The sequence below is a fragment of the Medicago truncatula genome, chromosome 4 (assembly GCF_003473485.1).
Source record: "Medicago truncatula cultivar Jemalong A17 chromosome 4, MtrunA17r5.0-ANR, whole genome shotgun sequence".
Lineage (NCBI taxonomy): Eukaryota > Viridiplantae > Streptophyta > Magnoliopsida > Fabales > Fabaceae > Medicago > Medicago truncatula.
In genome coordinates, this window is record NC_053045.1 from 34,193,286 (window position 1) to 34,206,514 (window position 13,229).

Genomic DNA, 13,229 nt, shown 5'->3' on the forward strand with positions numbered 1-13,229 from the left:
AAGGTTGCCCTAGGTAGTTGGATTGGTATTTGTAAAATAAACGGATTAAAAACAATAAAAGTTTGGTTTTAGAAAATTAGAGAGAGATGTATGGTTAAGACCTTTGAATCCTCCGAAGTTCTCCTATGGTAATTTGCACTCCTAATTCAATCAATGATTATCTAGTTCAACGACAGATTAACAAAGTAACTCTACCCAATCTCTTGACCTAGAGTTCTCCCCGCAAGTAACAACCCCTTAATCTCTTAAGTGAATTCGAAACCATTGGAGGTTTTAACAGAACGTTTATCCATATGTCATAACCTAATAATGATCAATCTCTAGCTTGATTACTTAGGTTAACCTATTACCTAGATCAGAGTCAAAAGCCAGGGTTAGTGGTCATTCAATCTCTAACATCAATTTGCATATTCATAAAGCTAGGGTTATTAGTCGATGATAAACAATACAAAAAGCATTAAACACAAAGTAATATGAATAAAAACTAGACTTTCATTGACATTCAAAGGAGTTCAACAAATCAGGGTTCCCATATGATTACATTAGATTCATCTCAGTCTCAACCACAAAGAAATTAGTTACTCATATCTAAAGTACAAGATAACTCACATAAAAACAAGGATTCATACATGTATTGGATGATTGACTATGGGTTGTGATGATCTCCCACCAAATCTACAAAGTCTCTAGGCCAATTATCTATTTTCTCTCTAAAATCGTGAACCCTTACTTTGAAAACGAACTTTTCTATTTATAAGCCTGTCAAAATCGGCCACCGAGCCCAAAATTCGGTGGTTGAATGCATTAAAATGTGTGCCCAGTCTAGCAAAATCGGTGGCCGATTTTTGTCGAATCAAAAGGGAAAAAATCAGCAGCAAATTTGGTGGCCGATTTGTAAATTCGGTTGCCGAATTCTGACTTCTTCAAACTTCAATTTCTTGTTCTTTTGTAGCTTGCAGCTCCATGAATCACAATGAATATCCTTAAAATTACATGAAAAATGTCAGAGTGTCATCAGGCGTGACGTCGATTCATGCTTTTATAGTATGAGACGTAGTAACCGTTCGCTAGAAACACAACACAAATTAAGTGCGGAAAGCCGTTAGAGATCAATTAGATGACCATGATGTGACGAGAGCGCGCCTATGCGGCAACATATATAGGAGGTCCACTGTGGAACTCTGCTACCCAAGGATTCAGGGTTAATAGGTCTACTAGTGTTGGCCGGCGAAGTGGGCTTCTGCCCAGTCCGAAACAAAATCCTTCATACAAAAAAGTCAAACCCAATGCTATAAAGCTCCCAACATAATAACAAAATATAAACATGAGTACAAGACCACTATAGTTTCGTATAAACTTTATTCCAGGTTTCATACTTTGTTTACAAATGTGTCTTATTTCATGTATTTTCCAATGCCTTTCACCCAAAGTTCCTAATTCCCTAACATTGCACATAAGCTTGCACAATGTGTTTATGAAGATGAGATAAAACACCAAAAAAATTAAATTAGCATACGACAAATGTTACAGTACCAAAATAAGGGTATATGCATAAGTCATTGTGCTCCTAAGACACAGAAACAAGGTTACCACTTTGAGCCATCAGGGAAAGGTTTGAGAGCATCTTGGTTCCCATTAACATAATATTCAACAACTGCTTTCATTCGCGGAAGCTTATCAGGGTGGTAATTCACGTGAATAATTACCGGTTTCAATTTACTGAGTTTAGCATCGTTCCTCACTGTCTTGAAAAGAACTTTACTATTCATAAAAAGGTACATATCCATAGTCCTTTTAGCAGCATGAAGCCCGTCATAACCAGGATGCGATGGATAAAAGAGTTCCTCGTTAAAAACGGCTTGGTCCCATGCTTTCTCCTTGGAAAGCCTTGCCGCCACACGATCCAAAAGCTCAATTGAAGGAATGGTTGGTCTAATATAGAAGAAACCAGAATTGTAAACCCATATCCTAGTTGTATGAACTATTCGAGACCAACCCATCACGGGCTCATCATAGATATCGTTGTAGCCATAAGCTGTCATGTTATTATGACCATCGCTCATGGACTCAACATCCGAATCACGGTATAAATGATCAAAAGGATTCTGCAAATATATAATATCGGTGTCTGATAGAAGAACGCTATATCCCAGCTGCAAAAATTCCCTTAGAATACGAAATTTAAGCCCGGAGACAGCCGTTCTCTTTCCTCTTTTTCCAACAGCATCAATACCATTATCCGGGTCTCTTTTGTAAAATGGGACTTGATTCAATTCACAAAACTTTGCAATCTCATCGTCTAAGGCAACAACTAGATAATTAGATATACCAACTCTCTTGATATTAGTGAACCAGACTTCCAGGATCTCCTTAACATTGGAGTTTGCAAGGGCAACTATGATCTCTTGTTTAACTGCGATTTTATCTAATATATTTGCCAATCTCGGGTTCACGGATTCATCAGGAGCAACATTAGGATTGGTTCTTAATGCCTTGACAGTACCAAAAGGTCCAGCTTTTTCCTGTTTACCTAATGCAAGCAACATTTTTTCTGCCTGGTCTTTTCCTTGCTCTGCAAGCTGAAGCCTTTCCGTCAACTCACTCACTTGTTTTTTCAGCTCTGCATTTTTATCTGATAAGAGCGCCACAAATTCTGATTTTAACATGTTAACTTTATCTGATGATTCAGATTCTGCTGAACTTTCCTGCCAAAAGAAAATAAAATAAAAAATCATTTGAGAAACAAAGAAGTCATTGGGAAAAAAGAAAGCTAAGATGCATCCTATAAGAACTCTCATTTTGGTGATGGTTAAATATAACAAATTTGATACTCTTGTCGATTTTTATTCTGGGTGGCTTAATCAGCTGCTATGATATGGTTTATTTATTATGTAATTTTGCTTAACTTTTTAATGGTTTTTAATCTTTTTTAACTTAACAATTTTTAATCCTTTCTAGATACTAATTGTGCTTCAAGGGGAGGTTTATTTATATGTTTTGCATTTGGCCTCTTCAAAAAATATTATATAAATGAAAAAATTGTAATTATAATGGTTTGAATAAATGGTATAATTGGAAGAAAAGTACTACACTAAAATCATGCATCCCTTTATATGTTGCAATATACTACTGGCATCAAGACATGCACATTAAAATGGTAAAAAGTAATTAAGTCTAGGGTAAAATTGAAAAAAAAAATGGTTAGACTGACACACAATATATTTTTATATAAGGTTAAAATAAGATTTTTTTTTTTTATAGTATCCAATTTTATTCCTATTATTGTGTATTGTTTGTTTCATTGTTGTGGACGGCTCATATTTTAATGGGGTTTATTTAGTTTTTTAATTGATAATTAAATAATATTATAAAAAATGGTAAAATGGGTTAAATGAAGGCAAAACTAGAACACAAAATTCAGCCCAAAAGGGTGTGTCCCATTTAAAGCTACTACCGGAGGGACGAACACTAATGTTCACCATTTATTTGTTTATTTTTTATTTTTTTTTATTTTTTATTTTTTTTATATAAAAAGATATATCAGTTTTGGCATATAGTACTCCTTCCGGTACTATTTATAAGAAATAATTGACTTTCAAGATTCATTGAATAATTGATGTATCCGGTCTAGAATATAGACCAGATACATCAGTTATTTAATGAATCTAAAAAGTGAGTTGTAATTCCTATAAATAGGATCGGAGAGAATATGATCAATCTTTTTGGTAAATAATATTAAAATAAATATTTTAAATATGGTCATATACTATTTCTATTGTAGTGGTGTTCTTCCTATTTTAATGGTTTTAAACTAAAATTTTAATTAATAATTTAAAAGGGTAAAATTGTAAATATAAAATTTTTACAATTTGATGATAGTGAATGATTAACACTCATGAAGTTGCAAGAAATCCCGTAAAAATTTGAGTTTTTAAATTATTTATTTTTGTAATTCAATTAATGTCATGTAATAATTAATTCATTTGGATGTTTTTATATCATCTTGTTGTATATCCTGTCATTTAAAATATGTCACATCATCATTTGTCAATATAAAATCTAAAGAATGGATCACTATGAGAAATGGAAGAAGCAATTCCGTGAAATAGTAAAAATACGAGTGTTAAGATTGCAATATCAAACACATTATTTTACCATGACTTTATAATATTTTGTGCTAAGACTTCGACTTTCAGGCGAATGAGACTCTGGTACTCCATAGTTTGTCTCAAAAGATTCGTCATTTGGTGGAGCTCATTAACTAGCTAACTCAATTGCTTGGTTCGTGACATTATCTATACTATTATACTATATATAAAGATATTATATGATTTTTAGTTGAGTTTTTTTACTTTCGATTATATCCTTAAACAACTATATATAAAGAGATCATATGAATTTTGGCTAATTTTTTTTACTTCCGTTTATATCCTTAAACAAACTTGCCTATAAGAATGCTATTTGTTGATGTCATTACAAAATATATGAATTTATATTATATTTGTTATATCGTTGGTGTCATTGAAAAAGATAAGAATAGTTTGTTACAATATGAAAATGTCAAAATCTATATCTATAATTTTAATTAAAATCAAAATAGTTTTAATTAAAATCAAATTCAAAAAAACTATTGTTCATAATTTATGTATATCATTTAATAAAGAGAGTGGACAAATGGAAACGGAGTGTGGACGATGGTAATAATATTATAGTATTAATTAATATAATTTTATATACAATATCACGATTCATTATCACCCAATAGAATTTGGATTAAGATCAAACACAACTCCACAATGACCCACATCATGTAGTAAAGTAAAAGCATGCAAAATCAAACACTATCACAAATGACACAAAACAAAAAAGTAAAGTAAGAAGACATAGTTAAATTTTAACTCAACAAAAATCATGCAACATGCAAGAACTTAAAATTCAAGAGAATACACAATTTAAAAATGAAAGAAAAACACGAAAGATAGTTAATCTTTGGTGAAAATGAAACCTGAGTCTTGAGTCCAGCAATAGGTAGGTGACGATTTGAGGTAATAGACTGAGAAACAAAGAAGTCTTTAGGAAAAAAGAAAACTATGATGCATCCAGTAAGAACTCCAATGATTACAGTGGTAATGATCCTTGATATGAGTAGAGATTGAGGGCTGTTCTTCATCAAAGGTCCTTCTCTTTCTCTGCGCTCAATCATTGTATCCACCACCAACTCAAAGACTGAGATTGAAATGGTAGTTTTGTTTTGTTCTGGTTATATAGGGTTTTGAAGCTTTGGAGGGTTAATTAAGAAATGGAGAATTGGGTGGTCAGTTTGAGCACATATATTCACTTCGAAACTGAATTTGATTGAATTACTAGTCTCTAATATATAGATATAGGAATGTGTGATTTTGGAGTGTTTTTTTCACTTTCAAATTTATCATTCATTTAAATTATTATATTTACAATCATAACCCTTTTATTAAATTATTAATTGTAACGGTATGAACCTAACAGGACCGACCCAATTATCTTTGGGTCGTTTGTAACGCCCTCTTTAATTATTTGATTATTTTTATAGAGTTTAGAGTTTATTATATGATTGAGGTGATTTAAATGATTATGTGATGTGTGTTATTTTATTTAAGAGGCCTTATTTTATTATTTAATAGAATAAGACTTGAAAATAAAATAAATTTTAAGATGAGGGGTTGTTTTGAGAATTTAGAGAGTTTTGTGAGAAAAGAGGAAATAAGATAAAATAGATGAGAAGAGATAAATAGGAGAAAATAGGTTTATAATTATTTTCACGTACAACCAGTTTTGGAGAAAAGGGAGAACAAGAGGAAAAGAGAATCAAGAGAGAGGCTGCCCAATCGAAATCCTAAGGTAAGGGTGGGACTAACATTCAATCTTCTTAAGCCTATGATTATGATGATTAGATTTAACATGTTGTAGGGTTAGTTTTTGAGAATTGGAAATTAGGGTTAAGAGTGATAATTGAGGATTAGATGATGGAAACTTGTAGAATTGATGTAGAAAGTGTGTACAGACCTTAGATAATCCATAGGGTGATGTTTATAATCAGTTTTAAGCTTAGAACTATGTGAATTGTTGCATTTTCGTGAAAAATTGCATTCTGTCCGAGCGGACATTCATCGCTCGCCCTCGTGAGCAGCATGCCTCCCCTCGCGAGTGATGAAGTTCATTGCTCGCCTCGCGAGTAAATGTTCTTCGCCTCACAAGTGAACCCAGATGTCACTTGCCATAGCGAGCAGATCACTCGCCATAGCGAGTTGATCAGTGAGTGAACCATGATTTTGAGAATTAACTGGTTTAGTCGAACTTTAGATGATTTTGGGTGCCTGAACATGTATAAGAATGATTAGGCAAGTTCTTAGATTGAAATTGAACATAGGGAAGTTAAAAATGAAATTTTTGAGTGAAAAATGTCAAGTTCCCGAGAGCACCCAGTTTCTGGCTCGCCAAGGCGAGCAACCTTTTTCTGAACTCGCCATAGCGAGTAGAGTGGCTCGCCTCACGAGCTGCACAGTGTCAGACAACCTTGTTTAGGGTTCTTGCGATCTTTGTCGCACATGAGGTTTTGAGTTGATCCTTGGGTTAGGAATGGAGGTTGATTATAATATTATTGATGTTCAATGAGTCTGATATAATATGATTTGATGTTGATAGTAATGTGATATATTTGTATATGCATTATGTGGATTATATAAGATGTTTAAGTGTTGTTGATTTTCATTTGATATTGTTATATCTTGAGATGTTTTTGTGCTGCCTATTTTGCTGTTGTATATTAACTAAGCTGCATGATCCGGTCTAAGATGTAAGATGTCGTTCCAAAGTGTTGGAGTCCTAAGTTGTTGATGTTGTCCAAGTTGTACACGTTACTGAGTCCATGTATACTCATTTAAGTTAGGGACTTGATGCCCTGGAGCCTTTGCTCAACACGTTGGGGGCTTGATGTCCTGTGAGCTTTTGCTCAAATAAGTTGAGGGCTTGATGCCATGAGAGTGTATTTATGCTCAAATAAGTTGGGGGCTTGATGCCCTGGATTGGTACCACATGCATGATTAAGAAGAATAAGTTGCATAGTCAAGTCGATGCATTGTCGAGTCAAGTTGTTAAGTTGATAAGTTATGTTTTTTTTAATGAAGTGTTTAACGAAGAATTATTATTATGATGTGTTGATGATGTTTATGTTGTTAAATATAATTGATGAATTATATGCTTAATATTATTGTTTGTTAAATCTCACCCCTTCTGCTTGGAAATGTTGCCCTTCGTATGGGTAACTTGCAGGTGATCAAGAGTAGTTGCTGTTAGTTGCTGTTGTGAGTGGTTTCTCTCTCACGTGTCTTAGGTGCTCTGATACGTAACGTGATGAGATTTTATTGTTGCTTTCTATTCCTTACGTATTACTTTATGAAGTTTCATGACTATGTTTATAGATTGGATTTTTATGAGATGTTTATGATGAGGCCTTCGTGCCAAAGACTGTTTTTAGATGTTGAATAAATTCCGCTGCGAAGTATTAAATATTATGTTGTTGAATTTTGAAGGATAAATAGTTATTTATTCCGTTTATGATTTTTAAGAAAAGAAGTGTGACATTCCGTTTATGTTGAAAAACTCTGATTATATGCGAAATTTTTATGTTGGGAAAACGAGGTGTTACATCGTTCATAATAAACGGGTTAAGTCAAGGTCCACAAAGGTGACTAGCTCGACAAGCCATATAAGACCGACCTTCAGCACCACCTTAAGAAAAATAGCACCTTGCAACGACGTGCTAGGCAGGGTGACAACCTTCTTCACCATCTCGTCCGCACTAAAGTGACGATATGCGCTCTGCCACCTTAAGCGTAACCATCATTTGGATAGCTATTAGGTCGTTCCTACGTAGAGGGACCTAACCTAATCCGGATAGGTGCCTCTGCCTATCTCGGATATAGTTAGACTAAACAAACCTTCAGATATAGAAGAGTTATTCCTACTTACAAGGCATTCATCTTAATCTGATAGGCACTTCCACCTATCTTAGGTATGATTATTCTAATCATCCAGATTAACCTTGTAACAAACAATATTAGAGTTAAGTAGAGAAGATATAGAAACAAACAAGGAGATCAACATCAAATCAACTACAATAAATATAGGGTCTCTCCCCTAGGTACGATCATCTCATAACTAATATCTCACTTTGTTACCTGATAGCTGATGGGTTGTTTTAGTGGCATAAAAAATAAGTATTCATATAAAATTTGTATCCATAGAGACTCGTGCGATACTAAAGCTATTCAACAATCAAATTGGTTTGATTATATAAAGTGAGTTGTTTAAACATGTATTTTGGTTTGTGCAATGTAAGTGCTAAAACCAAAATAAGTTCGTATTCTCAAAGGTTAAACATCATTAACTAATCATCTAATGTCATTCCTTACTTGATTATAGACTCATTCGATTTATGTTATACCTTCAGTTGTCCATCAACATTGTTTCCATATCTGACAAACAACTGGAGATCTATTGTATTAATTAACTTCTGGTGTTGAGAAAAATAGTTGAATAATTGATGACATGTCATCTTACGTTATTTTCAACATACTTTTCAGTCATTTTATTTAGATTTTGATCCAATTTAGAGGAGTTTTAGAACAATTGCCTATGATTTTTGGGATATTTGTAATGTTTTCCTTTCAAGTCATGTAATTCTAGTCTTCCCGAAATCAAACAGTTATTAGGTGCTTTTGATGTAATTCAATGCAAAAACATACAAATCGGCAAAGTAGAGCATCTCAAAAGGATTTGGGAAGACAATGGATGATGATTCAAGAGACCTCTAAAGACATTACAAAGAGGAGAATTCATATCCCAAGTCAAAAAAGTGTTATTTTTAATTCAAATTTTCCTTTTTTGGATTCCTTAACTAGTGCCCCGGAGGCACCGGTTAACCGGACCCTTAAAATATTACATATGTATAGTGTTTTTTTAAAAGGATATTTATAGTGTTACGTGGTTTAATTTCATACTTGTTCCTTTGGTTTGGTGGAAAAGTCATATCTTATATGACTCATTGTAATAGGTTCGATTCTTCCGAAAAATAAAAATAATTTATTGTGACTATTTTTGAGTGTGAGACAATTATAATTATTACTTTTATATTGCGTATAATTAAAAATATTTATTTTTATAATGTTATAATTTTTTTTCTAAAATATACAGAATAAATAGAAATCGAAGATACATTATTTCTATTGTGATGAAATTGTTCCTATTTTAATGAGATTTAATTTTCTTTTTTAACTAAAAATTTAAATAATATAATAAAAAGATAAAATTATTTGCAATGACAATAGTTTAAATAAATGGTATAATTGAAAGAAAAGTACTAGGTGAAAAACATGTATTATCTTTGTAAATGAATAGATAAAATAATGTGCTTTGACTTTTTTCTTTTGAAACATAAAATGAGCTTTGACTGGGTATAGCAATGCAGTGTACTCAACTTTAGAGTTGATAATATAGTATAGGGTGCAAGTCTTCAATTTGAGGGTGTGCAAGATAAAAACAAAACATAGTATAAAATAAAAAGACTTGAGACTGTGCCATATGCCAGCGTTCTTTACGTTAACTCCATCGATAAATGTTTCATGAACTCATTCTTTTGGTATTTAATATTTTTCCCTTTCTTTCGTATGCATCAACCAAAAACAAATATTCACTACCAATCAAAAACAAATATTCACTACTTCACCAAAAATAATAAATTCACTATTACGCAAGCCTCTCACATAATCTTGATAATGATGAAGAAAGGTATTATAAAATTACAAGTTGAAATCATAATTTCAGTAAAAAATTGAAATAAGAATAACTTATTAGAATTTATTTTCCAATTATTAAAATATCATTCCTTTTGTTTTGGCTAAAGTTAAAAATATCAACATTTTCATTCTTTCATTTTACTTTTACAATTAATCATCTATTTTTCGGATGTTACTTCATTTGTAGTATATGGAATCTTGTCTTTTGATCGGTCTGAATCTCTTTCATTAGTGCAACTGACATCGATGAGTAAGCTTTGTAGTTATGTGGTGCACAAATGTTATGTGGAAATAACATAATATAGATTTTCCGTAATAAAGAGTCATCATTGAATCATTTACTTTATCACATAATGCTTAACGTTTGGTGATGGTTGAAGACCAACAAACTTGACACCGTTGTCGATTTTTTAATTGATAATTTAAATAATATTGTTAAAATAATGTCCCCTTTACAATATACTACTAGCAGACATGCACATTAAAATGGTAAAAAGTAATTAAGTCTAGGGTAAAATTGACAGAAAAATGGTTACACTAACACACAATTTTAAATGGGATTTACTTAATTTTTTAATTGATAAATTAATTAATATTATAAAAATGGTCAAATGGTTTAAATGAAGGTTAAAACCGGAAAATAAATAGTAAATAAACGGACACTAATGTGCACTGTTTATCTGTTTTTCTACTGCATTTAACTGTATATAAAAAGATATAAAAGTTTTGGGATATAGTCCGATCAAATCTTTTCGGCAAATAATATTAATATAAACATTTTAAATATAAATATAATTGTTTGTTGTTTCAACTTTCAAGTTATAAGAAACAAAACTAACCATCATTATCTATTTCAATGACACTAACAATATGACAAAAAATATAATCTAATTTTTTTTAATGACACCAACAAAAATCTTTATTATAGAAAAAGTTATTTAAAAGTATAATTGGAATGATGAAAAAGTAAGTATAAATATACTCATCTAGTTTGTTACACTTTTTAAATGATAAAGGAAGAAAAAAAAAACAGACATACATATCGTGTTTGTTACATTTTGTTAATATTTAAATTTATTCTTATCTATTTGTTAAGATAAAAAGTTTAGGGCATTTTTGAAAAGAGAAAAAGCCAACTAATAAAAGTTAAAAGGGATTATTTTCTTTATATATAATATTGATGAATTTAAACTAAATTTTTAATTAATAATTTAAATTTCCATTATAGCGGTGTTGTTCCTATTTTAAAATAATGTAAAAAGGTAAAATTGTGAATATAATAATTTACAATTTGATGATAGTGAATGATTAACGATCATTAAGTTGCAAGAAAATCCCGTAAAAACTTGAGTTTCTTTTTTCTGGTTGAAGGTGAAGTTTCCATCATTTCACCTCAACTATCATGACTGGTGGCTTTCACCCTTCACTATTTTGGACATTGGTTAATTTTATGTTTGTTTGTTTCTGTTGGCGTTTCAGTGTAGTGACCTTTATAAATATTGTATAAACTCTGTTCTTGCATGTCTTATGTTAGGAAGGACTTTTTGTGATGGTAATATATTTCATTTTAGCCTCTTCAAAAAAAAAAATTAATGTCATGTAATAATTAATTCATTTGGATGATTTTATATCAACTCATCGTATATCCCGTCATTTAAAATATGTTATATCATCATTTGTCAATATAAATTTAAAAAATGGATCACGAGAAATGGGGGAACCAATCCCGTGAACAAGTAAAAATATGAGTGCAATATCAAACGTGTTATTTTACCATGACTTCATAATATTTTTGGTGTTGAAAATTTCATATCCAAGCGAATGAGACTCCGGTAATCCAAAGTTTATCTCAAAGGATTCGTCATTTGATGGAGTTCATTAACGACCTATATAACTCAATTGCTTGATTTGTCACTTTATCTACAATACTTCTATACTAGATTACATGGTTTTGGCCTGAGTTTTTCAGTTCCATATCATTAAGCAAGTTTGCCTATAAAAATGCTATTTGTTGATGTCATTAAAAAATATAAAATTTTATATTATATTTAATATATCGTTGGTGTTATTAAAAAAGATAAATATAGTTTGTTACATTATGAAATTGTAAAAAAAAAAAAAAATATATATCTATAATTTTAATTAAAATAAAAATAATTGTAATAAAAATCAAATTCATAAAAACTATTGTTCATACTTTATGCGTATTATTACAATAAAAAGAGCGGACAAACGAACATGGAGTCTGAACGTCAGGTAATAATATTTATAGTATTAATGGAAGTTTTTATACGATTCATGATTCACCCAATTCCACGTTTGGATGACTCTCTAATAATATATTAGTCTTAATAGAATATGATTTATATATCCAATTAATTAAATGTGCTTAAATTCGTTTGAGTCGACTAAATCAGTAAAATCAAACACAATTCCACAATGAACCACAAGTTGTAAAAGCAGCAAAATCAAACTCTATCATGCAACATGCAATATGCAAGAAGTTAAGAGAAGACACAATTTAAAAATGAAAGAAAAACACGAAAGATGATAGTTAATCTTTGATGAAAATGAAACCTGGGTCTTGGGTACAGCAACAGGTAGGTGACGATTTGAGGTAATAGACTGAGAAACAAAGAAGTCTTTAGGAAAAAAGAAAACTATGATGCATCCAGTAAGAACTCCAATGATTACAGTGGTAATGATCCTTGATATGAGTAGAGATTGAGGGCTGTTCTTCATCAAGGGTCCTTCTCTTTCTCTGCGCTCAATCATTGTATCCACCACCAACTCAAAGACTGAGATTGAAATGGAAGTTTTGTTTTGTTCTGGTTATATAGGGTTTTGAAGCTTTGGAGGGTTAATTAAGAAATGGAGAATTGGGTTGTCAGTTTGAGCACAGATATTCAGTACTTCGACTTTGAAACTGAATTTGATTGAACTACTAGCCTCTCAAACATATTCTTGATGGGAATATGAGAATTCATCTATACCTATATATAGAAAAAGGAATGTGTGATTTTGGAGTGATTTTTTCCTAATGACATCTTTGTTTCTCAATCTATTACCTCAATGAAAAAATTTCACTTGAGTCCATTATACGATAAAGGAACATGTGCATACGATAATTGAACATGTGCATAAAATTTCACTTGATTGGGCAAACAATTTTTTAATTATTAAAAGTATACATGGTGCAATTATACTTGAAGGTCTTTAATTTTAATCACCATATTTTCAACTGTTATGGAGATTCACAGTGGGGGCTTTACGACTATTGAGTTGATTCTATTAGAATAGTCTTTACGACTATTTCTGCAAGATATCGAACTATCGTCTGAATTTTTAATACGAGCTATCGAATTCTATGGTTCATTAAACCTAGTATTATGGGAA

General features: G+C 31.3%; 1 protein-coding gene across 2 annotated transcripts; it reads right to left on the reverse strand.

Annotated features, from left to right (window-relative positions):
* Positions 1-1,267: 1,267 nt before the first annotated feature.
* Positions 1,268-12,790, reverse strand: LOC25492730 (arabinosyltransferase RRA3). 2 transcript variants are annotated; one of them, XM_039833064.1, is made up of 2 exons: positions 12,411-12,790; positions 1,268-2,705 (listed from the first exon to the last, which is right to left on the reverse strand). In XM_039833064.1, exons 1-2 carry the CDS (start codon positions 12,606-12,608, stop codon positions 1,587-1,589), a joined length of 1,317 nt encoding a protein of 438 aa, XP_039688998.1. In that variant the 5' UTR covers positions 12,609-12,790; the 3' UTR covers positions 1,268-1,586. The 2 variants fall into 2 exon arrangements, with proteins under 2 accessions (XP_039688998.1, XP_013456384.2); XM_013600930.3 differs by lacking the exon at positions 12,411-12,790 and adding an exon at positions 5,006-5,351.
* Positions 12,791-13,229: the final 439 nt, after the last annotated feature.